This window comes from Sceloporus occidentalis, unplaced genomic scaffold, assembly GCF_023333645.1.
Source record: "Sceloporus occidentalis isolate IW3139 unplaced genomic scaffold, rSceOcc1.0.p SCAF_4, whole genome shotgun sequence".
In the NCBI taxonomy this organism is placed as follows: Eukaryota; Metazoa; Chordata; class Lepidosauria; order Squamata; family Phrynosomatidae; genus Sceloporus; species Sceloporus occidentalis.
The window spans coordinates 201,591,428-201,618,642 of record NW_028316984.1 but is presented as its reverse complement, the minus strand read 5'-3'; the positions used below and the strand labels follow the sequence as shown (position 1 = coordinate 201,618,642).

The following is a 27,215-nucleotide window of genomic DNA, read 5'->3' as shown; positions in this document are numbered from 1 at the left end:
ATGGGCTGCGAAAAAGAAATCTGGTCACTCTGGCACCACTTGAAGGCCTAAACAAGTGTTTAGGCTGGAATGTGAAAATGGGCCAAGGAAAGTCAACCCACCTGTCAGCATTCCCCTTGCTTGTGGCAGAAAATGTTCTTCATGGTTTACCCAACAAGGAAACAGCTGCCACTGAAACTGCTTTTGCAAGTGCTGCACACTGAATTGGCTGCAGGTGAGGGTAAAGTTTTTCCCCCAAGAGGGAGAAATGAGACCCTCTTCCTTACTGAAGGGCATTAATCATCTCCCTCCATTCCCCTTGCCAGGAAAATGGCCCACATTAGAAGACAAGTCTCTCCTTTACCCAAAGGAAGCCTATGTACAGGTCACACAATCCCCCATGGCCATTAGGCCCACCTGGATCTAAGCAGTCAAGAGAGAAGCCTGTACTCCCACAAAAGGACAGCAGCTGAGGAGAATCCACATTTCTCACACCATCCTTTCCCAAACCGATATTCCCAACTCCACTGATAAAAACATTTGCCTTTAATTTGTATGCCATTCCCCCCCCCCCCAGAATGAGATGTGATGTCGAGTATTGCCTATGCAAATAATAAATTTGAAACATTAGCTAGCAACAATGAGCAAGTCTGCCAGGATCAAAAAAATTAGGCAGAAATTTAATTGTTGTTTTATGTCTAATCATTTCTGACTTATGGTGACCATAAGACAACCCCATTATGAGTTTTTCTTGGCACCTTTCTTCAGAGGGGAGTTTGCCATTGCCATCCTCTGAGGCTGAGAGTGTGGCTTGCCCAAGGCCACCCAGTGAATTTCCGTGAACAAGCCAGGATCTGAACCCTGATCTAGTCATACTCCTATACTGACACCACTATGCCACACTGGTTCATATTTAATTTAATACCAGTATCTTTGAGGCTATGAAACTCTCGAGAGCCAGCATGGCCTAGTGGTTTGAGAGTAGGACTAGGGCTCTGGAGATCAGGGTTCATTTCCCTGCTTGGCGATGGAGACCCACTGTGTGACCTTGGGCAAATCACACTCTCTCAGCCCCAGAAAACCTCATGATAGGGGTCACCATGATTGGAAATGACTTGAAGGCACACAACAAATGCAACTCTCTTAAATGGAACCTGTTTCCTGTTATCAGAGACATCTGAGCAGAACCGTTTTTAATTAAGAACACAGAAAATGAATCACTTTTTTTCTACCGGAAATTAGAAGGGTGACAGTACATCACTTAGGTTTCTCATCCTCTGTCAAATTAAAAAGAGCAATTATTGGATTTGAAACCATGTTAAACAAAACCATGTTTTCATATTTATTGTGTATGTATACAACAGCATGTACAGCTAGAGATGTTCATCTGAAGAAGTCCTCCAGGTCTGCCAACCGCTTCACATGCCTCCATAGATCACACGGCTGTGTACCACCTCCACAGGCTGGTCCTTCCATGGCAAGGCTTGGCAGCTGTTTCTGCAGACGACCAGGCAGTCCAACTGGAGGAAAGGACAAAGATTGTCAATCTATTGTTCTTAGGAGCTGAGGCCTATCTTTCTCCTGTTGCACAACCCATTGAAATAGACCCACTAACTGGGGCTTCTGGTTCTGGGAGATGTACTCCCTCATGTAAATCATGATGTTGTTAAAAAAGGCTTTTGTTTGTCCTGCTGACAGGTTTTGGGAAAACCCTTTTTCACGAGCTGATTCTTCTGTTTTCTGTAGCCAGAGTTTCTAGTGTTGAATCCAAAAAAAGAGAACCAGAAGAAGAGTTTTCCCTGAAACGCATCAGCAGGACAAATATAAAGCCCCCTTTTAAAAATTGCATGCTTAGCGACACTTTGCTCCATAAAAACACCAGAGTACATCTCTCATTTTCCTGCTCTTCTGGTCCTGCCAAGGGATCTCAAAGTACCTTTGAGACTAACCAATTGCAGGAAGCAGCTTTGGTAGACCAAGTCCCCTTCATCAGATGCATGGAAAGCTTATGCTACCCATCTCTCCTTCTCTTCCATCAGTTAGGGGATTACCATACCGCACTCTTTGTAGTGGTGTTATTTCACTTTTACTGCTCTGAGTGCCTCCTGTAGCATTCTGGGGTTTGTAGTTCAGTGAGGCCTAAGAGCTCTCTGTTCAGGAATTCTAATATGCCCCTTTCTAAACTGCAAATCCCAGATATGCCACAGGAGGCAGGTCTGAGCAGCAGAAGTGGAATAAAAGGTAAAGGATTCCCTTTGACATGACTGTCTAGTCACAACAAACTTTAGAGGTGGTGCTCATCTCCGTTACTAAGACAAAAGAGTCACCATTGTTCAAAGATGACTTTGTGGTCCTAGGGCCAGCATGAGTGCTGTTTACTTTCCCACCAAAGTGGCACTTATTTATTTGCCCTTTTACATGCTTTCAAACTGCTAGGCTGGCGGAAGCTGGGACTAGTGATGGGAGGTCACCCATCCTCTGGCACTTGGGGCCTCAAACTGCTGATCATTAGAACTGGTGTCTTAACCACTAAGCCACCGTGTCCCATAAAAGTGGAACAGCAGCACAGTAAGAGCATACTGCAGTAATCTCCATAGTCTCAAAGGTGCCCCGGGATCCCTTTGTGTACTGGTCCAGATTAACATGGCTAGTCTGTTTTGAGCGCCAAGGTACAGAGCTAGGCTCAAAACCAATCAATATCCCCAGCTGAATGCAAAACCCAGAAAGCAGGCAGCTTTAGAAACGTTCTCTATAGGGGTGAGGAGGGGAGAGTATTCCAGGCCCCCACCTGGAATATTGTGTCCAGATCTGGGCACCACAATTCAAAAAGGACAATGAGAAACTGGAGCATGTCCAAAGGAGGGCAACTAAAATGGTGAAGGGCCTGGAAACCATGCCCTATGAGGGAACGCCTTAGGGAGCTGGGGATGTTTAGCCTGGAGAAGAGAAGGTTAAGAGGTGATATGATAGTCCTGTTTAAATATTTGAAGGGATGTCATATTGAGGAGGGGACATGCTTGCTTTGTGCTGCAGGAGGTTGGGCTGGATGGCCCTTGGGGCCTCTTCCAACTGTGATTCTATGGTTGAGGTGTTTTCAGAAGGTGGGCACTGGAGGCTCATTCTTCTTGTTGTTGTGGCTTTTCTTTTTCTCCATAGCCATACCAGCTGAAGCCCCTTTGGTTTCACAAAAAGAAGACCCCCGCTGCCCTCTCCGTGCTCCCCTCCATTGGGAGGCCTGGGCATGGCTCTGTAGGATGAGCCCCCCACCAGCCCTACCCCTGAGGAGACCAAGGCAGAGATGCCCAAGGGCTGCCATTCCTGCTCCCGCTCCAGGAGAGGGACTTTGGACTGAGCTTTTGGGGGTGGGTTGCGAATGTGTGTGAAGGGACAGGGCAGAGCGGGGGCATCCCCTGTTGTATGGCTGCCTGCAATCCCCTCTGTCCCCTGGAAGGGAGGAAAGGGGACAAGGGGCTTTGGAGTCCAGCTACAGCCAAGCAGCCACCCTGACCTCCCCCACTAGGAGCCTCATCCAAAGTCCACTCCTAGAGGGAGGCAAGGTCCCTTGGCCAGGCTTCTACAGGGGCGGAAGGAGGGCTCTGTGTTTTGTGTGAGCAGAGCGGAGAACCCCCTCCCCTCACATGAATGGCAGGGGATGATGGGTGTTGCAGCATGCAAGAACCCTGGAACCCCCCCCCCCCCAAAAAAAAAGAAGGCTCCACAGGGAGCTCCCTGGCTGCAGTTCCCCCTCCCTGAGCACCTCCCCTGCGTGAGAGGGCAGGGGACGATGGGCTCTGCAGTCCCTCAGTGTGCCACCCCTTCCCTTCCCCCAAAGAAGGGCTCCAGGGGTCCTCCTTAACTCTTCAGGGGCGCCCCCTTTCCTCCTCCCTGCTTCCTCTGCGGGAGAGGGCAGGGGACGATGGGAGCTGAAGTCCTTCAGTGTGCGGCCCCTTCCTTCCCCCAAAGAAGGGCTCTAGGGGTCCTCTTTAACTCTCTAGGGGCGCCCCCTTTCCTCCTCCCTCCCTCCCTCCCTCCCTCCTTTGCGGGAGAGGGCAGGGGACGATGGGCTCTGCAGTCTCTCAGTATGGCACCCCTTCCTTCCCCCAAAGAAGGGCTCCAGGGGTCCTCCTTAACTGTCTAGGGGCGCCCCCTTTCCTCCTCCCTCCTCTGCGTGAGAAGGCAGGGAATGATGGGGGCTGCAGTCCCTCAGTGTGCGATCCCTCCCTTCCCTCAAAGAAGGGCCCCAGGGGGTCCTTAGCCAGGAAGCTCCCTGCGGAGCCTTCTTTTTTGTGGAGTCGGGCCCAGGGTCCCCCGAAGCTGTAACACTCTCCAGGGGCATCCCCTTTCCTCCTCCCTCCCTCCCTTGTCTGGCCAGGGAAGCCTCCCCCCCTCCTGTGCGGAAGAGGGCAGGGGATGATGGGGGGCTGCAGTCCTTCGGTGTGTGGCCCCTTCCTTCTCCCAAAGAAGGGCTCCAGGGGTCCTCTTTAACTCTCCAGGGGCGCCCCCTTTTCTCCTCCCCCCTCTGCGGGAGAGGGCAGGGGACGATGGGCTCTGCAGTCCCTCGGTGTGCGACCCCTTCCTTCCCCCAAAGAAGGGGTCCAGGGGTCCTCCTTAACTGTCTAGGGGCGCCCCCTTTCCTCCTCCCTCCCTCCTCTGCGGGAGAGGGCAGGGGACGATGGGGGCTGCAGTCCCCTCAGTGTGCCACCCCTTCCCTTCCCCCAAAGAAGGGCTCCAGGTTTCCTCCTTAACTGTCTAGGGGCGCCCCCTTTCCTCCTCCCTCCATCCTCTGCGGGAGAGGGCAGGGGAGGATGGGGGCCGCAGTCCCTCAGTGTGCCACCCCTTCCCTTCCCCCAAAGAAGGGCTCCAGGGGTCCACCTTAACTGTCCAGGGGCACCCCCTTTCCTCCTCCCTCCCTCCTTTGCGGGAGAGGGCAGGGGACGATGGGCTCTGCAGTCTCTCAGTGTGCCACCCCTTCCTTCCCTCAAAGAAGGGCTCCAGGGGTCCTCCTTAACTCTCCAGGGCGCCCCCTTTCCTCCTCCCTCCCTCCCTCCCTCGTCTGCCCAGGGAAGACTCCCTTCCTCCTTTGCGGGAGAGGGCAGGGGACGATGGGTTCTGCACTCCCTCAGTGTGCCACCCCTTCCTTCCCTCAAAGAAGGGCCCCAGGGGTCCTCCTTAAATGTCCAGGGGCGCCCCCTTTCCTCCTCCCTCCCTCCTTTGCGGGAGAGGGCAGGGGACGATGGGCTCTGCAGTCTCTCAGTGTGCCACCCCTTCCTTCCCTCAAAGAAGGGCTCCAGGGGTCCTCCTTAACTCTCCAGGGCGCCCCCTTTCCTCCTCCCTCCCTCCCTCGTCTGCCCAGGGAAGACTCCCTCCCTCCTTTGCGGGAGAGGGCAGGGGACGATGGGTTCTGCAGTCCCTCAGTGTGCCACCCCTTCCTTCCCTCAAAGAAGGGCCCCAGGGGTTCTCCTTAACTGTCTAGGGGCGCCCCCTTTCCTCCTCACTCCCTCCTCTGCGGGAGAGGGCAGGGGACGATGGGAGCTGCAGTCCCTCGGTGTGTGACCCCTTCCCCCCAAAGAGGGTCCCCTGGGGCCCCTCTCCCAGGGGACGATGGGGGCTGCAGTCCTTCGGTGTGTGACCCCTTCCCCCCAAAGAGGGTCCCCTGGGGCCCCCCTCCCAGGGGACGATGGGCTCTGCAGTCCCTCATTGTGCCACCCCTTCCTTCCCCCAAAGAAGGTCTCCAGGGGTCCTCCTTAACTCTCCAGGGGCGCCCCCTTTCCTCCTCCCTCCCTCCCTCGTCTGCCCAGGGAAGACTCCCTCCCTCCTTTGCGGGAGAGGGCAGGGGACGATGGGTTCTGCAGTCCCTCAGTGTGCCACCCCTTCCTTCCCTCAAAGAAGGGCCCCAGGGGTCCTCCTTAACTGTCTAGGGGCGCCCCCTTTCCTCCTCCCTCCCTCCTCTGCGGGAGAGGGCAGGGGACGATGGGGGCTGCAGTCCCTCAGTGTGCCACCCCTTCCCTTCCCCCAAAGAAGGGGTCCAGGTTTCCTCCTTAACTGTCTAGGGGCGCCCCCTTTCCTCCTCCCTCCATCCTCTGCGGGAGAGGGCAGGGGAGGATGGGGGCCGCAGTCCCTCAGTGTGCCACCCCTTCCCTTCCCCCAAAGAAGGGCTCCAGGGGTCCACCTTAACTGTCCAGGGGCACCCCCTTTCCTCCTCCCTCCCTCCTTTGCGGGAGAGGGCAGGGGACGATGGGCTCTGCAGTCTCTCAGTGTGCCACCCCTTCCTTCCCTCAAAGAAGGGCTCCAGGGGTCCTCCTTAACTCTCCAGGGCGCCCCCTTTCCTCCTCCCTCCCTCCCTCCCTCGTCTGCCCAGGGAAGACTCCCTTCCTCCTTTGCGGGAGAGGGCAGGGGACGATGGGTTCTGCACTCCCTCAGTGTGCCACCCCTTCCTTCCCTCAAAGAAGGGCCCCAGGGGTCCTCCTTAAATGTCCAGGGGCGCCCCCTTTCCTCCTCCCTCCCTCCTTTGCGGGAGAGGGCAGGGGACGATGGGCTCTGCAGTCTCTCAGTGTGCCACCCCTTCCTTCCCTCAAAGAAGGGCTCCAGGGGTCCTCCTTAACTCTCCAGGGCGCCCCCTTTCCTCCTCCCTCCCTCCCTCGTCTGCCCAGGGAAGACTCCCTCCCTCCTTTGCGGGAGAGGGCAGGGGACGATGGGTTCTGCAGTCCCTCAGTGTGCCACCCCTTCCTTCCCTCAAAGAAGGGCCCCAGGGGTTCTCCTTAACTGTCTAGGGGCGCCCCCTTTCCTCCTCCCTCCCTCCTCTGCGGGAGAGGGCAGGGGACGATGGGAGCTGCAGTCCCTCGGTGTGTGACCCCTTCCCCCCAAAGAGGGTCCCCTGGGGCCCCTCTCCCAGGGGACGATGGGGGCTGCAGTCCTTCGGTGTGTGACCCCTTCCCCCCAAAGAGGGTCCCCTGGGGCCCCCCCTCCCAGGGGACGATGGGCTCTGCAGTCCCTCATTGTGCCACCCCTTCCTTCCCCCAAAGGAGGTCTCCAGGGGTCCTCCTTAACTCTCCAGGGGCGCCCCCTTTCCTCCTCCCTCCCTCCCTCGTCTGCCCAGGGAAGACTCCCTCCCTCCTTTGCGGGAGAGGGCAGGGGACGATGGGTTCTGCAGTCCCTCAGTGTGCCACCCCTTCCTTCCCTCAAAGAAGGGCCCCAGGGGTTCTCCTTAACTGTCCAGGGGCGCCCCCTTTCCTCCTCCCTCCCTCCTTTGCGGGAGAGGGCAGGGGACGATGGGCTCTGCAGTCCCTCAGTGTGCCACCCCTTCCTTCCCCCAAAGAAGGGCTCCAGGGGTCCTCCTTAACTCTCCAGGGCGCCCCCTTTCCTCCTCCCTCCCTCCTCTGCGGGAGAGGGCAGGGGACGATGGGCTCTGCAGTCTCTCAGTGTGTCACCCCTTCCTTCCCTCAAAGAAGGGCCCCAGGGGTCCTCCTTAAATGTCTAGGGGCGCCCCCTTTCCTCCTCCCTCCCTCCTCTGCGGGAGAGGGCAGGGGACAATGGGCTCTGCAGTCTCTCAGTGTGTCACCCCTTCCTTCCCTCAAAGAAGGGCCCCAGGGGTCCTCCTTAAATGTCTAGGGGCGCCCCCTTTCCTCCTCCCTCCCTCCTCTGCGGGAGAGGGCAGGGGACGATGGGCTCTGCAGTCCCTCAGTGTGCCACCCCTTCCTTCCCTCAAAGAAGGGCCCCAGGGGTCCTCCTTAAATGTCTAGGGACGCCCCCTTTCCTCCTCCCTCCCTCCTCTGCGGGAGAGGGCAGGGGACGATGGGCTCTGCAGTCTCTCAGTGTGCCACCCCTTCCTTCCCCCAAAGAAGGGCTCCAGGGGTTCTCCTTAAATCTCCAGGGCGCCCCCTTTCCTCCTCCCTCCCTCCTCTGCGGGAGAGGGCAGGGGACGATGGGGGCTGCAGTCCCTCAGTGTGCCACCCCTTCCTTCCCCCAAAGAAGGGCTCCAGGGGTTCTCCTTAACTCTCCAGGGCGCCCCCTTTCCTCCTCCCTCCCTCCTCTGCGGGAGAGGGCAGGGGACGATGGGCTCTGCAGTCTCTCAGTGTGTCACCCCTTCCTTCCCTCAAAGAAGGGCCCCAGGGGTCCTCCTTAAATGTCTAGGGGCGCCCCCTTTCCTCCTCCCTCCTCTGCGGGAGAGGGCTGGGGACGATGGGCTCTGCAGTCTCTCAGTGTGTCACCCCTTCCTTCCCCCAAAGAAGGGCCCCAGGGGTCCTCCTTAAATGTCTAGGGGCGCCCCCTTTCCTCCTCCCTCCCTCCTCTGCGGGAGAGGGCAGGGGACGATGGGCTGTGCAGTCTCTCAGTGTGCCACCCCTTCCTTCCCCCAAAGAAGGGCTCCAGGGGTTCTCCTTAACTCTCCAGGGCGCCCCCTTTCCTCCTCCCTCCCTCCTCTACGGGAGAGGGCAGGGGACGATGGGGGCTGCAGTCCCTCAGTGTGCCACCCCTTCCTTCCCCCAAAGAAGGGCTCCAGGGGTTCTCCTTAACTCTCCAGGGCGCCCCCTTTCCTCCTCCCTCCCTCCTCTGCGGGAGAGGGCAGGGGACGATGGGCTCTGCAGTCCCTCAGTGTGCCACCCCTTCCTTCCCTCAAAGAAGGGCTCCAGGGGTCCTCCTTAACTCTCCAGGGCGCCCCCTTTCCTCCTCCCTCCCTCCCTCGTCTGCCCAGGGAAGACTCCCTCCCTCCTTTGCGGGAGAGGGCAGGGGACGATGGGTTCTGCAGTCCCTCAGTGTGCCACCCCTTCCTTCCCTCAAAGAAGGGCCCCAGGGGTTCTCCTTAACTGTCTAGGGGCGCCCCCTTTCCTCCTCCCTCCCTCCTCTGCGGGAGAGGGCAGGGGACGATGGGAGCTGCAGTCCCTCGGTGTGTGACCCCTTCCCCCCAAAGAGGGTCCCCTGGGGCCCCTCTCCCAGGGGACGATGGGGGCTGCAGTCCTTCGGTGTGTGACCCCTTCCCCCCAAAGAGGGTCCCCTGGGCCCCCCCTCCCAGGGGACGATGGGCTCTGCAGTCCCTCATTGTGCCACCCCTTCCTTCCCCCAAAGGAGGTCTCCAGGGGTCCTCCTTAACTCTCCAGGGGCGCCCCCTTTCCTCCTCCCTCCCTCCCTCGTCTGCCCAGGGAAGACTCCCTCCCTCCTTTGCGGGAGAGGGCAGGGGACGATGGGTTCTGCAGTCCCTCAGTGTGCCACCCCTTCCTTCCCTCAAAGAAGGGCCCCAGGGGTTCTCCTTAACTGTCCAGGGGCGCCCCCTTTCCTCCTCCCTCCCTCCTTTGCGGGAGAGGGCAGGGGACGATGGGCTCTGCAGTCCCTCAGTGTGCCACCCCTTCCTTCCCCCAAAGAAGGGCTCCAGGGGTCCTCCTTAACTCTCCAGGGCGCCCCCTTTCCTCCTCCCTCCCTCCTCTGCGGGAGAGGGCAGGGGACGATGGGCTCTGCAGTCTCTCAGTGTGTCACCCCTTCCTTCCCTCAAAGAAGGGCCCCAGGGGTCCTCCTTAAATGTCTAGGGGCGCCCCCTTTCCTCCTCCCTCCCTCCTCTGCGGGAGAGGGCAGGGGACAATGGGCTCTGCAGTCTCTCAGTGTGTCACCCCTTCCTTCCCTCAAAGAAGGGCCCCAGGGGTCCTCCTTAAATGTCTAGGGGCGCCCCCTTTCCTCCTCCCTCCCTCCTCTGCGGGAGAGGGCAGGGGACGATGGGCTCTGCAGTCCCTCAGTGTGCCACCCCTTCCTTCCCTCAAAGAAGGGCCCCAGGGGTCCTCCTTAAATGTCTAGGGACGCCCCCTTTCCTCCTCCCTCCCTCCTCTGCGGGAGAGGGCAGGGGACGATGGGCTCTGCAGTCTCTCAGTGTGCCACCCCTTCCTTCCCCCAAAGAAGGGCTCCAGGGGTTCTCCTTAAATCTCCAGGGCGCCCCCTTTCCTCCTCCCTCCCTCCTCTGCGGGAGAGGGCAGGGGACGATGGGGGCTGCAGTCCCTCAGTGTGCCACCCCTTCCTTCCCCCAAAGAAGGGCTCCAGGGGTTCTCCTTAACTCTCCAGGGCGCCCCCTTTCCTCCTCCCTCCCTCCTCTGCGGGAGAGGGCAGGGGACGATGGGCTCTGCAGTCTCTCAGTGTGTCACCCCTTCCTTCCCTCAAAGAAGGGCCCCAGGGGTCCTCCTTAAATGTCTAGGGGCGCCCCCTTTCCTCCTCCCTCCTCTGCGGGAGAGGGCTGGGGACGATGGGCTCTGCAGTCTCTCAGTGTGTCACCCCTTCCTTCCCCCAAAGAAGGGCCCCAGGGGTCCTCCTTAAATGTCTAGGGGCGCCCCCTTTCCTCCTCCCTCCCTCCTCTGCGGGAGAGGGCAGGGGACGATGGGCTGTGCAGTCTCTCAGTGTGCCACCCCTTCCTTCCCCCAAAGAAGGGCTCCAGGGGTTCTCCTTAACTCTCCAGGGCGCCCCCTTTCCTCCTCCCTCCCTCCTCTACGGGAGAGGGCAGGGGACGATGGGGGCTGCAGTCCCTCAGTGTGCCACCCCTTCCTTCCCCCAAAGAAGGGCTCCAGGGGTTCTCCTTAACTCTCCAGGGCGCCCCCTTTCCTCCTCCCTCCCTCCTCTGCGGGAGAGGGCAGGGGACGATGGGCTCTGCAGTCCCTCAGTGTGCCACCCCTTCCTTCCCTCAAAGAAGGGCTCCAGGGGTCCTCCTTAACTCTCCAGGGCGCCCCCTTTCCTCCTCCCTCCCTCCCTCGTCTGCCCAGGGAAGACTCCCTCCCTCCTTTGCGGGAGAGGGCAGGGGACGATGGGTTCTGCAGTCCCTCAGTGTGCCACCCCTTCCTTCCCTCAAAGAAGGGCCCCAGGGGTTCTCCTTAACTGTCTAGGGGCGCCCCCTTTCCTCCTCCCTCCCTCCTCTGCGGGAGAGGGCAGGGGACGATGGGAGCTGCAGTCCCTCGGTGTGTGACCCCTTCCCCCCAAAGAGGGTCCCCTGGGGCCCCTCTCCCAGGGGACGATGGGGGCTGCAGTCCTTCGGTGTGTGACCCCTTCCCCCCAAAGAGGGTCCCCTGGGGCCCCCCTCCCAGGGGACGATGGGCTCTGCAGTCCCTCATTGTGCCACCCCTTCCTTCCCCCAAAGAAGGTCTCCAGGGGTCCTCCTTAACTCTCCAGGGGCGCCCCCTTTCCTCCTCCCTCCCTCCCTCGTCTGCCCAGGGAAGACTCCCTCCCTCCTTTGCGGGAGAGGGCAGGGGACGATGGGTTCTGCAGTCCCTCAGTGTGCCACCCCTTCCTTCCCTCAAAGAAGGGCCCCAGGGGTTCTCCTTAACTGTCCAGGGGCGCCCCCTTTCCTCCTCCCTCCCTCCTTTGCGGGAGAGGGCAGGGGACGATGGGCTCTGCAGTCCCTCAGTGTGCCACCCCTTCCTTCCCCCAAAGAAGGGCTCCAGGGGTCCTCCTTAACTCTCCAGGGCGCCCCCTTTCCTCCTCCCTCCCTCCTCTGCGGGAGAGGGCAGGGGACGATGGGCTCTGCAGTCTCTCAGTGTGTCACCCCTTCCTTCCCTCAAAGAAGGGCCCCAGGGGTCCTCCTTAAATGTCTAGGGGCGCCCCCTTTCCTCCTCCCTCCCTCCTCTGCGGGAGAGGGCAGGGGACAATGGGCTCTGCAGTCTCTCAGTGTGTCACCCCTTCCTTCCCTCAAAGAAGGGTCCCAGGGGTCCTCCTTAAATGTCTAGGGGCGCCCCCTTTCCTCCTCCCTCCCTCCTCTGCGGGAGAGGGCAGGGGACGATGGGCTCTGCAGTCCCTCAGTGTGCCACCCCTTCCTTCCCTCAAAGAAGGGCCCCAGGGGTCCTCCTTAAATGTCTAGGGACGCCCCCTTTCCTCCTCCCTCCCTCCTCTGCGGGAGAGGGCAGGGGACGATGGGCTCTGCAGTCTCTCAGTGTGCCACCCCTTCCTTCCCCCAAAGAAGGGCTCCAGGGGTTCTCCTTAACTCTCCAGGGCGCCCCCTTTCCTCCTCCCTCCCTCCTCTGCGGGAGAGGGCAGGGGACGATGGGCTCTGCAGTCCCTCAGTGTGCCACCCCTTCCTTCCCCCAAAGAAGGGCTCCAGGGGTCCTCCTTAACTCTCCAGGGCGCCCCCTTTCCTCCTCCCTCCCTCCTCTGCGGGAGAGGGCAGGGGACGATGGGCTCTGCAGTCTCTCAGTGTGTCACCCCTTCCTTCCCTCAAAGAAGGGCCCCAGGGGTCCTCCTTAAATGTCTAGGGGCGCCCCCTTTCCTCCTCCCTCCTCTGCGGGAGAGGGCTGGGGACGATGGGCTCTGCAGTCTCTCAGTGTGTCACCCCTTCCTTCCCCCAAAGAAGGGCTCCAGGGGTCCTCCTTAACTCTCCAGGGCGCCCCCTTTCCTCCTCCCTCCCTCCTCTGCGGGAGAGGGCAGGGGACGATGGGCTGTGCAGTCTCTCAGTGTGCCACCCCTTCCTTCCCCCAAAGAAGGGCTCCAGGGGTTCTCCTTAACTCTCCAGGGCGCCCCCTTTCCTCCTCCCTCCCTCCTCTGCGGGAGAGGGCAGGGGACGATGGGCTGTGCAGTCTCTCAGTGTGCCACCCCTTCCTTCCCCCAAAGAAGGGCTCCAGGGGTTCTCCTTAACTCTCCAGGGCGCCCCCTTTCCTCCTCCCTCCCTCCTCTGCGGGAGAGGGCAGGGGACAATGGGCTCTGCAGTCCCTCAGTGTGCCACCCCTTCCTTCCCTCAAAGAAGGGCCCCAGGGGTCCTCGTTAACTGTCTAGGGGCGCCCCCTTTCTTCCTCCCTCCTTTGCGGGAGAGGGCAGGGGACGATGGGCTCTGCAGTCCCTCAGTGTGCCACCCCTTCCTTCCCTCAAAGAAGGGCCCCAGGGGTCCTCCTTAAATGTCTAGGGGCGCCCCCTTTCCTCCTCCCTCCCTCCTCTGCGGGAGAAGGCAGGGGACGATGGGGGCTGCAGTCCCTCGGTGTGCGACCCCTTCCCCGCAAAGAGGGTCCCCTGGGGCCCCCCTCCCAGGGGACGATGGGCGCTGTAGTCCTGCCTCCCTGCTTCCCCTTCCGGACCTTGACGAATCCGATGTCCTTGGCGTACTGGCGGAAGCACTGGCGGCACATGTTGAGGCCGTACTTGCGGATGAGGCCGTGGCGGTTGGAGCAGACGCGGCTGAGCGGAGGGACAGAGAGACAGACACGTGTCAGGCCCTTCACACGAGAACCAGACCCCCCTTCTCCTCCCCATAATCATGCCCAAGGGAAAGGGAAAGGGAAAGGGACCCACCAGGAGCGGGAGCCCTGGCCGAACTTCCTCGGGTGGCTCCAGTAGAGCTGCTGGTGGCCCATGGCGAAGGAAGGGAGGAACGGAGAGGACGCGGAAGGAGCCCTGCGCTCGGCTCAGGAGGGAGAGAGAGAAAGGCCGGGAAGGACTGCGCACGCGCAGAACAGGCCACGCCCCCAGGCACTCGCCACTGCGCACGTTCCGGAATGGAGACGCGGTGACGTCACGCTCGAGGCCCCGCCCCTTCGCTTGAGGCGCCTTCTACTAACCACTCTGCTCCGCCCCGGGAGCTGACGTCACAGTCTAGGCCCCGCCTCTTCCCTTCAGGCACCTCCTGAGCCCCTGGGAATGGGAGGAGGAGGGGGCGTGACGGTGGGCGTGTATCCTTTCCCCTGTGCCCCTCCCCTCTGGATTTCTCTCTACGGAGTAGGCGTGTCCGTGGGCGTGTTTCCTTTTGTGACGTCACGCCTCCTCTCCTTCTAGTACTCTGTCTGCCGCTCAGTTTTCCAGCCGGGCGTGGTGGCGCGCGCCTGTAATCCCGCTGCGGGGAGGCTGAGCGCCGGGCCGTCTTGAGCCGAGGAGTTCTGGGCCGGCGGGGGCTATGCCGATCGGGTGTCCGCACTAAGTCCGGCGTCAATATGGGGAGCCCCGGGGAGCCGGGGGCCGCCAGGTTGCCTAAGGAGGGGTGAACCGGCCCAGGTCGGAGACGGAGCAGGTCAAAGCTCCCGCGCCGATCAGTAGTGGGACCGCGCCCGTGAATAGGCCCGCCCCACCAGCCTCGGCGACACAGCCGCACCGGCGCTCTACCTTTTGGCTTATGGACGAGGATCTCCCTTTATTACTATTCTGGGGGGCCACTCACACAAGGGAGCCCCTTTCCCCCATAAGAAGAGCTGTGCCCCAACAGCCTGGGCCACACAGCCGCACCAGGTCTGTACCCTTGTAGGCATGGGCTATGGGGGATCCCCCTTTATTCTGGGGGGCCAAGGAAGGCAGGACCCCCACTCCCACAAGGGGAATCCCTTTCCCCCATGGGAATACCTCTGTCCCACCAGCCTCACGTTCTGATAGCTAGGGGTCCCCCTTCCTTTTTAAGGGGTGGGTTGAAATTGGGGGACAGCCAGTGCCCGCGGGGGGGGGCAGGTGAGAGGGAGACCCGGAGTCTCCTTTGGGGGGTCCCAGTGCCTGCCTTTGTGGACTTTGTGCAGTTATCAATAAGGAGGGATCGAGGTCCCCCCTCCTCCCTGCTCCTTTGGGCTCCCTTTCTTCCTCCTCCTCCGCAGCGACTCCTGATGGCCTTTTTGGGAAGTGCAGGGAAACGCCGGGAATTTCCCCTCCTCCGCCAGCAGAGGGCGAGCGAGAACTCCGGCGGAGGAAGGGATGGGGAGACTAGAGAGGGAAACGCTGGCTCTGGTTCCGCGGATGATGGAGACCCTTCCAGCTTCAAGGGATCTTGAATGAAACTGATTTTCTAGACCCATTTCAAGCTGGCTTCCGGGCGGGCTATGGAGTTGAGACTGCCATGGTCGCCTTAGTCGATGATCTCCGTCTGGGCATGGACAGGGGAAGCGTGTCCCTGTTAGTGCTTTTGGACATCTCAGCGGCTTTCGATACCACTGACCATGGTATCCTTCTGCAACGCCTGAGGGAGTTGGGTATCGGAGGCACTGTGCTCCAGTGGTTCCGTTCCTACCTCTCAGGCAGATTCCAGATGGTGCAGCTGGGGGACGTTTGCTCCGCTAAGAGGGCACTTACATCTGGTGTCCCTCAAGGAGCCATTCTGTCCCCCATGCTCTTTAACATTTACATGAAACTGCTAGGAGAGATCATCCAGAGATACGGGGCGCGGTGTTATCAGTATGCTGATGACACCCAAATATGTTTCTCTGTGGCGCCTTACAAACCACCATAAGGGACGTCCTCAGGATGTCCTAGGTTTAAAAAGGGGCGTCACTTCTTGACGCCCCCAAGCCTAATACGTCCTGAGGACATACAAGATGGCGGCGCCCCATCTACATGGGGGCCGCCATGATGGCGTCACGAACGCGCCGCCTCCAAACGAGGTGGCACAGACATGACACAATTGCACTGTGCGAGAGCACTTAGTGCACCCTTTCATCGGAGCAGGTAGGTCTTACATTGCTGTGCCTTTAGATGGCTGCGCCCAGCGACGCAAGGGAGAAAGGGGCCCCCCTTTCTCCTCCTCCCCGCCACTGCGGGGTGTCCTTGTGGCTTGAAGCCCCAAAGACACCCCTTTCCAGGCCTCAGGGAAGTGGCCTTTTGCTGCTTCCCCGTAGCCTGGAAAGAGGCAGATCGCCACTCTGGCTGCTGAGGCCTCGATCCGTCGGGGAAAGGGGCGGGTGCAGGACACCGCTTTTCAGCGGTCTGTAACGCGCCTGTGTCTCTGACTGATGCAGTGACTAGGGATGGCATCTCTCCTCTAAATGCCTGCTTGGAGTCAGTAATGGGCTGGATGAGGGAAAACAAACTCAGTTTGAATCCAGAGAAAACAGAAGTACTAGTGATAGGTTCTCCTGGTCCAGGTGGTGAAATTTGCCCACCTGTCCTGAATCGGCTCATTCTCCTCCTGAAGGACTCAGTTCATAGTTTGGGGATGCTTCTGGACTTGTCGCTCCAACTGACATCTCAGGTGGATACGACGGTCAGAAGCACTTGTTACCAGCTTTGGCTGATACGCCAGCTGCGACCCTGCCTGGACCGGGGGGACCTTGAAACTAGTACACGCTCTGGTAACCTCTCGATTGGATTTCTGTAATGCGCTCTACATGGGGCAACCCTTGTACCAAACCCAGAAGCTTCAATTAGTGCAGAACATGGCTGTGAGATTGGTCGTTGGATGTTCCAGGGCAGACCATATAACACCTATCTGAAAAGATCTCCATTGGCTGCCTATTCGCTTCCGGGCCCAATACAAGGTGTTGGTAATTACCTATAAAGCCCTAAATGGTTTGAGCCCAGGGTACTTGGAGGACCACCTCCCCCCATATAATCCGCCCCGCACACTCAGGTCAGCCGGGAAGAATCTGCTGAAGGTCCTAACTGCGCAATATGTGGCGACCTCGCAAAGGGCCTTTTCCATCTTGGCCCCAAAAATGTGGACCAACCTTCCCGATGAGCTCCGTTCCACCACCTCCCTGGACCTTTTCAGAAAGAACCTTAAGAGCTTTTTCTTTCACCAAGCTTTCCCCCATGAGATGGGATATTATGCCCTCTCCCCCTATTGTGTAACGATTTTTGCAATGTTTTTGGATCAGTTCAACCAAGCTGGCTGTGTAATAGTTTTTAATATGATATTTTTACATTGTTTTTATTGATATGTATGTATTTTTATGTTGAATTTTAATCTGTAAGCCGCTTTGATCATCGCAGAAAAGCGGGATAAAAATAAAATCTATTATTATTATTATTATTATTATTATTCCCTCCCTCCTTCCTTCCTTCCTTCCTTAGCAGAGAGGAAGAGGAGGGTCCCAGGAACCCCTGGAAGGAAGGGGCCACAGGAGGACTGGGAGGCCCATGGGGCTCCCTCACCATCCCTGGGTCCCTCCTGGTCCTTCTCTTCTCTGCAGGCAGATATAGAGAGCCTAGATATGCCAAGAACGAACATCCACTTGAGAGTCGGAAAGATGGGTTTTGGGGAAGGTGGGGAGAGAGGAATCTCTAGTCAGGGATTCTGGGAGTTGCAGTCCAACTCAGACCCAAGTTCTGCTAGACTTTGGACTAACCAACCTCACAGTCGGAGCGTAGATATTGAAAGGTAGAATTTGGAGATGTGTGTATGTGGGGAGGAATACCCACTCGGGGATTCTGGGACTTGCGGTCCAAAGAGAAAGTTTCAACAGTTTCCATTCTGTTGGATGGGATCCCCCACAGCCATAACATCAGTTTTGATGATGGTGCTGAAGATGATGATGTGCCTATACAAAATCCTTCCAGTGGTCTTTTGTCTTTGGACTCTTCTTACAGTTTTAAGTGGAAAAGACCCCCTTGGAATCAGGAACCTACACTTCTACGCTGCCATTGGTGGCTATGCTTTTCCCCGGACAGAAGGGCTTATTTTCAGAGAGCTGCAGCTTCTTCCTCCGCGAAAACCGCTCTCTCTGTGGCGGCTCCTGCTGGCCAGCGCCGGTACTGCCGCCCAAACGCCGGGAAATTCCCCAGTGCGTCCCGCAGAGGGCGCTCAAGAGCCGGAAGAAGGAGGCGGCGCTCGAGGGCGCCACCAGCGGTGGAAGGTGGCACTGCAGGGCTTTCAGAACAGCCCTAAGGCACTGTGGGCCTTCTCCAAATACCAAAGGGAAGCGTAGGCTTCAGTTCACCGTCTCATATGTTTCTCTGCAAAATGAACATAACTGTATATTGTCCACTTGCATTAAAATGCAAAAGCATCTAGTAGCACCTTTGCAAGAGCTTCTTTCTTGGTTGCTGAAGGGCTCTCGATGGGGCAGGGAACCTTTGGCGCTCTGGACATTTTGGACCCTAAATGACCAGAAGCCACCATCCAAGACAGCTGAGTTGTCGGCAGGAGGAGGTCCCTCAGGCCATGCTGGCTGTGGCCCCTGAATGCGATTTTAGGCTGCATCAATAGAAGTATAGTGTCTGGATCAAGGACTGTTCCTGCCAAACTTGGACAGTTGGAGGGCAGAAAGTAGTGCTCAGATTAGATAAATGTAGGAATGTTGTCCTGGACAACTGACAAAGCTATGAAAGAAAACTGAGGAGAGGGCATGGAGGTTGGCAAGAGGGATAAGCCTTGTTTAGCAAGAAGTGTGATTTTGCAGTCTGAGGCCACTGCACTGGCTCACTGCTAGGAAATCTTGGGAATTGTAGTTTATTGTGGCACCAGAGCTCTGTGACAGAGAAGGCTAAATGTCTCACGAAACTACATTTCCCAGAATTCCCTAGCACCGAGGTATGGCAGTTAAACTGATCTTAAACTGGATTATTTCCACAGTGTGTTTTGGACCTTAGAATTAAATAAGTTAGTGCAAAGTGGTTCATTGATTTGACATATTAATTTTAATCAAATACATGATTTGAGTCCTGAAGTAGCTAATGAATTTTATATTGCAAATTCTACAGATAAAAAATAGGTAATGTAAAGGAACGGAGAAAGACAATGTAACAGGAAAAATTAAGGGGAGATGTGAAAAACAAACAAACCCCAAACACTGACATCTTGGTTGTTAACTTACATCTAATTCCTTCCAAATATTGTGAACAGAAGGTTTCCTTAGATCAGGAAAATGCTGGTAAACTGGCTGCAGTACTGCAGACTTGCCCATTCTTGATATGTATTTTAATAATAATAGTAATAGTAATAATATACTGGTTTGAAAAACAGATAATGGAGCACTTTGCGGTCATTGGGGTGATACTACAGTTTCGGCCTTTGTCTTGAACACAGGCGTGGGGGGAACCATCCCCCAGAGAGTCTTTCCACATTGGAGAGGGGCCAGGACAGGCAGACCAAAGGGCAGGGTGCCTTGATCCACTCTCACTCCCCAGCCCTGTCACTTCAAGTCCAGCCAGAGCCTCTTTCTTCCCAGACCCACTCCCCCTCATCCGCCGAAAGCCAATTGGCCATCCCTGCAGGCAGGAAGTCTGAACCTCATCTGAAAGTCCCCTCTGAAAGGGATCATTTGGCATCCCCAGAGAAGACCCTTCTCGGAAGTGTCGAGCCACTCACCCTCGCCAGCCCTGGGGCCGCTGCCCTCCTCGAGGCCCCTGGATGAACACTCTAGCATTTGATGGTGGAGTCTCCTGATGAAGGGGTCTCCTGATGTGCCAGAGGACAGTGTGGCTCCCACACACTTGACCCGGTGTGGATTCCCTGTGCCCTTCTTGCCATGCATTTCTCTCCTCTCTCCAGGAAAGGCAGCGCCTTCACTTTGTTTGGACAGTTAGTGATGAATGCCAGGAAAGCTGACAAGGACCTGACGAAGGAGGTGGCCTACAGCCTGCTCCTACTGGTGCTCCTCTTCAAAGGCGCCATGGACAGTCCAGTCTCAGCCTCTTTCTTCCTAAACCCACTCTCCCTCATCCCCCAAAAGCCCATTGGCCATCACTGCAGGCAGGAAGCAGGGATGGCTTCACCTCTGGAAAGGGTCATTTCCTCATCTCATCTCCAGGAAAGGAGTGAAGGCCCCTCTCCAAAGCCTTAAGCCACTCACAGTCACCAGCCCTGGGGCTGCTGCCCTCCCTATTGTTGGAGTCTATGTTGCAAAATTTTGAGCATGATTTTGCTTGCGTGGGAGATCAGTGCTATATTTCTATAGTTGCTGTAGTCTCTTCAGTGTCCCTTTTTGTTGATGTATATTGATCACTTCCAATCTGTTGGCCATCCTGTTGTTTTCCATATCTGCTGAAACATGTTGGTTAGCACTTGACTCTGTCAGGGTGGATTGCAGCAGTTCAATGGGAATATCATCTGTTGCTGGTGATTTGTTCTTCGCTATTTCTCTTACTGCAGTTTCCATTTCTCTTTTTAGAGCCTGGGGTTCATCTTCATGTGGCTCTTCTTTCTGTGTGTCCTTCATTTTGTCATACCTTTAGTATAATTCTTCTGTGTCTTGCATCTAACCTTTTTTTTATTCTTTCCTGGTCCTGAATTATGTTATTTTTATTGCCATAGAGCATCCCGGTCCTTGGCTTGGATTTTCCTTTGATTTCCCAGATCTTGTGAATAGATCTCTTGTTCCTCCCTTATTGTTGTTGTCTTCTGTTTCTCTGCATTGGTCATTGTAGTAATTTTCCTTATCTTTCCATGCAAGCCGTTGTTCTGTTGCATTCATAGTTCTTAGTTTGTGCCTATCTCCCTTTTGTTTTTCTTCTCTTCTTTTCTTTATTGCTTGTGGCGTTTTTTCCTATCACCCATGTTTCCCCCCCTTTCTTTTTGTTTATTGAAAGTGTCTGTCTGCCTTCTTCTTTCATTATGTCCCTGGCTTTAGACCATGGTTCCTCTGGTTCTGGGTCTGTTATGCTTAGTAGCGTGAGTCTGTTTTCTTCAGCCTTCCTGATGGAAAATGTCTTTGCAACGAACACTTGCTGGCTTCACAAAAACCTATCAGAGGCCCAGCTACTTCGTGTTTCTTTTTCCTGATCCAGATCTCCCTACTATTTTTTATTCTTCTTTGCTTCTGACTAATTAAAAACCCTCTTTTATTATTGTAATTGCTTTTTAGCTGTGAGTGTGTGGTTTTTTTGTCACCTGTGTGGTAAACTGTCTTGAAAGGGAAAACAAAGGCTCAAGGCTCTGGGGTTCGTAGTTTGTTGTGGAACTAGGGCTGTCCTGACAGAGAAGGCTAAATGTCTCAGAAAGTACCGTTCCCAGAATTCCACAGCACAGAGCCGTGGCAGTTAATGTGCCCCGGCGCCACAACAAACTGCCATTCCCAGAATTCCACAGCAGTTAATTCCGTGGCAGTTAATGCGGCGCCGCCCCTGACTACTTCTGCAGCGCAGATACATCCTTCGGGGGAAAGAGACCTAAGAAACGGGTCGGAATGAGGAGGGAGGCGAGGGAGGCGCGTTTCCATCAGGCAGTGAGATAGACGACCCCAACGAAGGGCCGCCCGCTCTGGCTGAGAAGGACCCCGAGCGGAAGCTGGCATGGAACCATAGAGTTGGGAGCGGAAGTGGCGCAGAGGGGCTGCGCGCGCAGGAGGCGGGAAAGCGGCGCCGGGTTCGAGGGCCGGGAAGAGGCGCCGGAGGGAGAGGGCCATGCGCCTGCAGTGCGAGGCGGCGGTGGCCAGCCGGCTGCTGCCCTCGGCGGGGCTCCGGGGCCCGGGGCGCGCCGTCAGGGCCCTGCTCTCCCTCGGGAGGCCGCCCGGAGCTGCCGGGGTCTGGCTCCTGGTCAGCACCGCCCGACACCGCCCCGGATCCAAGTACCAGGTCGGCGGCGGCAGGAGAAAGAAGAGGCCCCCGGGTGTTTCCCCCCGGACTTCATCTCCCAGAAGCCTCAGCCTCCTCGGCCGATAGTCAAGGATTCTGGGAAACGGAGTCCGAAGTAGCTAGAGAGGAGCAAAGGATGGGCAGCACTGGTTTAAGCCACGCTGCTGCTGCTGCTGCTGCTGCTGCTGGGTGCCTTGTTTTCGACCCTAAGGCGGCTTTCGTGGCAAGGCTTGCTCTGAGGCTGAGAGAGTGATTTGCCCAATAGGTTTCCAGGGTCAGAGTCCATTGCTCAGGCCACCAAGACACTGGCTCTCTCTGGCTTCAGCCATAGGATCATCGCATCCTGGAGTTGGAGGAGGCCCAAGAGGCCATGCAGTCCGACCCGCTTCAGCCGCACAGGAAGCCTCCTCCAAAGCTCTCCCTTTGACAGGGCCTAGCAACAGTCCTGGGGGCTTAGGTCAGCCCTGAGCCCAGCCCCCTTCTGCCATGCAGGAGCCAGCGCACCATGAAAGTGTGCCTCGCGACCCCTTGCCAGGAGAGGGCCTTGTGGCTCCGGTGGAAGGAAGGGCCCTGCCTGAGGAGCAGGGAGAGGGGGCCTGGGAGGCACTGCGGCCACTGCCTTCTTGTGTCTCTGGCCAGGGTTTTACCATCCTTCACACTGAATGCTCTTCCCAAAGGGTTTTAAGCGGGCTGCCTGTTTCCTCCTCTCAGGGGCAGACAGGGATCATAGGGTCACATCCACAGGTTCTGCATCTGCTGCTTGGAAATGTGTTTTAAAACCCAAAAAGCAAACCTTGATTTTGCCATTTTATATGAGGGACGCCATTCTACTCCCCCATTGTGTTGAATGGGACTTGAGCATCCACAGATGTCAGTATCCACAGGGGGTCCTGGAACCAAGCCCCAGCGGATACCAAGGGCCCGCTGTATTGCCCTGTGGTCTCTGAGGGAATGGTAGAGAGAGATAAGGTAGCCTTTGCTTCCGGTGAGTGGAGAACTTTACAGTGTACGAATGGCTTTGCCGAATCAGGCTGGTGTTCCCTGCGGCTCGACTGTCTCCAGCACTGGCCCACAAAACAAAACAGCTGCAGGGGTGCAGAGTTCAGGGTCCCCTGGGAGCTCTGGCAGCTGCTCACCCTGCTTTACAAAGTGAATGGGATGAGGAGGAGCTGCCTTCCCCCCTTTGGGAGTGGCTTCAGCATCTGGTAGTAATCCCTAAGACTGTGCTATTCTTATACATTGCTTGTTTGTTTTGCTTTCTGCAGGGCATGTTTGTTTGTAGACTCATGGATCTATTGTGTTCCTTTCCTTGAAAACAGCTGAGAGAGAATGTAGAGCACCTTTTCACCAAGTTTGTGGAAGAAGGAAAAGCCACCATGAGGCTGAAAGAACCAGCGGTGGATGTCCATCTCAGCAAGGTAGGATCACGCCTGAGGCAACAGCTGTGTCCTCTGTGTGCAGAGCAGTGATTTGTGCTTGCCTAGTTCAGGGCGATTTTCAGGGCAGCCCCATTTGAAGAAAGATACCCACATTTATTCCAGGTGGAGCATCTGGGGCTGGTTTGTTGTGGTTTGGATTCAGCAGTCAAGGAAAGTCCACTGGCTCATTGCCTTGACAATTAAAAATCGAGAAGAAAGCAGGAGCTTCTTGACCATCTTATAGTAAATGATGATGATGGGGGGGCACATATGTCTCTTTTGTAGTCATTATAGGACCAATTTCTTAAACTGATCGGAGAATGTATTCTCCAAGTGCCTTTTTCCCCATTTATTTATTTCACTGGATTTAAATCTTGCCTTTGTCCTCCAAAAAGTACTGCACTTGTTGACAATCTTTGTATGTCATTTTGGCTGCAGGCAAATGTGAGCCAGCTGAAGACCTTCCTGTCTGCAGTGAAGCTGGCTCACCAAGGTACTAATGAGGAAACATTACCGCTCTCTGCTTTGATCCCAGCAAAAGCTTCCGAAGTTGAGAAACCAAAGACAAAAATGACCATCACTTCAAAGAAGGATTATCCTTTAACCCGAAACTTCCCATACTCCTTAGAGCATCTCCAAGCCTCCTACTGTAAACTGGCCCGTGTCGATATGCGCATGCTTTGCCTAAAAAGCCTCCGGAAACTGGACCTGAGCCACAACCGGATTAAAAATCTTCCTGCAACTATCGGGGACCTCATGTGCCTTCAGGAACTCAACCTTCAGGACAATCACCTGGAGTCATTCAGTGTAGCTCTGTGCAACTCTACCCTCCGAAAGTCACTCCAGTCCCTGGATCTCAGCCAGAACAAGATCAGAGCACTTCCAGCACAGTTTTGCCAGTTGCGGGAACTCGTTCACCTGAAGTTGGATGACAACCACCTCATCCGGCTGCCATTCAAGATCGGCCAGCTGAGCCAGCTCCGCTTCTTGTCAGTGGCTCGTAATAAGCTCCCGTTTTTGCCTAGTGAGTTTGCAAAACTCACCCTCGAGAGCCTGGATTTATTTGGCAATCCTTTTGAGCAGCCCACACCTCTGCTTCCTGAAATGCATCTGGAAGTCCCACTGACTTTATTAGAATGTGCTGCAAGAGCAATAGTCCATTACAGGTAAAGGTGGACAGACTGACTCACAACCCCAGGAATGATAACATATTTCACTTCAAATTCCCCCACCCCAATTTTAAGAACTGTTTTAAACTGGGATGGTTAATAACTGTGATGAGCAATAGTGGTGAGAGGAAAATAGGTAATTCTCCTGGATAAAGGCGATGCATATTGTAAAGCTTTCTGAAAATTTACACTATCTTTTGCCTATACCTCTCACTCCTGCAGTCCTGATCCAGAATACTGTTCTTGAGGAGAGGCTTTTTCCTGGTCCTCCCCACAGCAGTCCAGAGCCATATCTCTGGAGAGTAGGGCAACTTTGCAGCTGCAAACAGAGTGTCCAAGGATCACATATAACTTGAGAACTGACTGAATGTGCAGTAAACAGTACTGTGCTAGATAACAAGTAAGACTGGGCAGGTTTTATGTTTCCTAGAGAGTAGTTTTCTAGTGATAGTCTAGTGGTAGAGTCTAGAGCATGCATGGTATAGTAATTTGAGCACTGGACTATGATTCAGGGAAGCCAGGATTCAAATCACTGTACAGCCATAGAAACCGGCTGGGTGACCTTGGGCAAGTTACACACTCTCAGCCTCAGAGGAAGGTCTCCAGAAGTCAGAAACGACTTGAAAGCACACAGCAAGAAGGAGGGGATCCTGTGGGTTTCCAGATGTTGAACAGCAACTCACAACATTCCTCACCTTTGGCTGTGCTGGGTAGGACTCTCGTGAGTTGCTGTCCAGGAATCTCTGGAGGGCTACAAATAAGTCCCATCCATTTTATAACTGCTGTAATATGAACAATGTTGACAGAATGCTTCACTTGCTTTCCTTTCTTTGTATGGTGTGCGTTCTTACATCTTTTTAAAGCTGTGATGTAAGTGTTTATCCAATGGAGAGGGTTTTTTTTTTTTATTTCTCTGGGAAAGTACTGGATGCTTTTCAGCTTAGTCTGGATTACAGTATCTAGGGGGAGGGGGGACAAGTCAAAATGCTGTCAGTGCTGCCTATGGCTGTGTAGTTCAGGGTTCTGTGTTTAATTTAGTGTTTCAGAGAACTGACTCTTCCTAACAGGATCAGTATATTCACTTCTGGTCCTGGTTCTTTTGTAGGATGCCCTACGACCACCACACCCTCCCTTCTCACCTCTGCATTGATCTGGACATGGCGAAGACCTGTCAGTGTGGACGCGCCTGTTTGAGCTGCTTCATTCAGACAACAGTGACCATGAATCTGCACAATGTGGCCCACACAGTTGTCCTAGTTGATAACATGGGTGGCACAGAGGCCCCCTTACTCTGCTGCTTCTGTTCTCTGACTTGCTACTCCCAGTTTCTGGACAGACATCTGCAAAGCATCCGGTGACCATATATCTAGCCTTCCAGGATGCTCAAGTGCTGCCTGGCTGATACTATAGAATCCTCCTGTTTCCTTACACATGGTTAACGGAATGGGAGGAGAGAAGGCCTTCTGCTCCCTTCCAAATCAAAAGAATCACTGCTTGTGTTAGCATGTGATCTCACATGTATGTTTGTGGTCCACAGGCCAACATCACTTGTGGCCCTTGGCGACCCTAAAGGTTATACACCCTTGCTTTAAGGAACCATTACATGGGATTTCAGAAGCTTCACTAACTCGGGGATCTCCAGACGCAAGGAGGCAGTACTAGGCAGACTGTGTGATTAGTCAAGAGAACAGTAATCTTATCACTTGCTTTGCCTTTTTCATTATCCAAAAAGAGGAAGGAAAGGAAGCTTGGCTTTTCAACGGAATGTGGCTTGAATTAGGAGAGATGCCATGTTTTCCTAAGTGCGGCCCTCTGGATACTGTTGGACTTCCCCTCCCATCAGCCCAAGCCAGTGGTAAGGAAGGTTGAGAAGTACAGTTAAACATCTGGAGGGTTGCCTTTGCCTAATCCTGGTCTATGTTCTCCTCCCTGAAGCTGTTTTTTGCCTGTCAGAATTATTGAGGGCTTCAGGTTCTGTTCTTGATGACAAGGATGTGTTTCCTTATCACTGCTTAAATGATGCTTTGACTGGTAAAGAGGTTAGGCCTCAAAAAGAATGACTTTTATTCTTCCATATAAGAACTGATCATCTTTCTTTCTTTCTTTTTTAAGGAAATTCTCAGTAGTGTTGTCAGAGTTAAAACAATCTCCAAAATATGTTTAGAAGCTCAGCTGGCTTAGAACAAGAAGACATGTTATTTGCACAGCAGCAGAATTTGGTCTTTAAAAAAAACCCAGGATATTTTTGCATAGTTGAAGAAGTAATCCTTGAACATGGTGCTACTTCTAAAATTGTTAACAGTGCAAACATTTGAGCAATTTTTATACCTTTGCATTTTTGATAGTTTGTCTTAAATGCACACCATCACTGTTCACTGACATATTGATGCAAAACTTTCTACATGCTAGAGAACTGTAATGTCATGTACTGTAGCATGTACTGTAAATGTCACTTCAGATTATGAAGTTTGCACGAACAAGCTAATTTCCTGAGTATAAAATGCATTTGCGAGTGGGTGTTCGTGTCCAGAAATTGTAACTTTAGTCCGCAGAATGTGTTATGCAGGGATGTGAAGAGACAGGGCTCCTGGTAATACAGATTTTGCCAGCAAGGTACTTGGGAACTGATTTATTGATTAGCATTCTGTGCAGCTCTATTGAAATCTTCTCCTTCTATTAATAAAATAAAATAAATACATTCATAAAGATTCTGGAGTAGTTTACAGATTCACTGAGATTATTGTTGCATTAATCCCATGTAAAATGGGGCTCTGTAGAAACAAGGAGTAGCAGCAGCATTTATCTCTTCGGTGGCCTTTTATATGACATAACTGGGTTTGATTTGTTTTAGAGTCCTAAGAGCCACCACCCTGCATATAGTGAATAAGACTTGAAACTAAAGAATATAATGTCTGAACCTATTAAGAAACTAGAAGTATGTGGTCAGAACCAGAGCTGAATTCATCTTATGGCCAGTTTCATTCTGAGCTTTCCTTGATTTAAGCGAAGGCACACAACAACAAAATGGGAATAAAGTGTCTTCTTCAGAAAGAGGTACGTTTAAGGACAACGAAGGAAACACTAACAAATAATGAGGATGCATTACTTTTATTTCATTCAAACAATTTTATTGTTTTCTGGTCACTAAAGGAGGGAATGTGGTGGTGGGCTTTCTGAATGGTGTCACATTTGGGGAGGGGGCTATGGGCCCCTATGTTCTCTCACTCCACACAGCAGACACAGTATTTGTTGGTAACTGGCCTCAAGTCGATGTCAGCCTCTGCTCAGGTCCTGCGAAGTAATATCCATGAGCTTCTTAATATTGAGTCTATCCATCTAGCATGAGGTCTTCCTTTTCTGCTTCCCTCCACCTTTCCTAGCATTATTTTTTCCAACAAGTCCTCTCTTCTCACAATGTGCCTGAAGTATGACAGCCTCAGTTTTGTCATCTTGGCTCCTAGGGAGATTTCTGGGTTGATCTGATGGAGGACCCATTTTGTTTGTCTTT

The 27,215-nt window shown here is 54.8% G+C and overlaps 2 protein-coding genes and 1 non-coding gene across 7 annotated transcripts; 2 read left to right on the top strand and 1 right to left on the bottom strand.

The window, feature by feature from the left end:
* Positions 1 to 1,297: 1,297 nt before the first annotated feature.
* Positions 1,298 to 13,354, bottom strand: LOC149315319 (small ribosomal subunit protein uS14-like). The gene is made up of 3 exons (XM_089523644.1): positions 13,213 to 13,354; positions 12,999 to 13,098; positions 1,298 to 1,499 (listed from the first exon to the last, which is right to left on the bottom strand). Exons 1-3 carry the CDS (start codon positions 13,272 to 13,274, stop codon positions 1,398 to 1,400), a joined length of 264 nt encoding a protein of 87 aa, XP_089379770.1. The 5' UTR covers positions 13,275 to 13,354; the 3' UTR covers positions 1,298 to 1,397.
* A 364-nt stretch (positions 13,355 to 13,718) lies between these two features.
* LOC149315318 (signal recognition particle RNA) lies at positions 13,719 to 14,015 on the top strand. Its single transcript, XR_016281174.1, has one exon.
* LOC149315317 (leucine-rich repeat protein 1-like) lies at positions 13,731 to 26,391 on the top strand. 5 transcript variants are annotated; one of them, XM_089522960.1, is made up of 4 exons: positions 13,731 to 14,139; positions 22,440 to 22,538; positions 22,977 to 23,704; positions 24,813 to 26,391. In XM_089522960.1, the coding sequence occupies exons 2-4, from the start codon at positions 22,497 to 22,499 to the stop codon at positions 25,063 to 25,065; spliced, it is 1,023 nt and encodes a 340-aa protein (XP_089379086.1). In that variant the 5' UTR covers positions 13,731 to 14,139; positions 22,440 to 22,496; the 3' UTR covers positions 25,066 to 26,391. The 5 variants fall into 5 exon arrangements, with proteins under 5 accessions (XP_089379086.1, XP_089379085.1, XP_089379083.1 ...); XM_089522959.1 differs by lacking the exon at positions 13,731 to 14,139 and adding an exon at positions 20,524 to 20,726 and having other exon boundaries at positions 22,386 to 22,538; XM_089522957.1 differs by lacking the exon at positions 13,731 to 14,139 and adding an exon at positions 20,893 to 21,120.
* Positions 26,392 to 27,215: the final 824 nt, after the last annotated feature.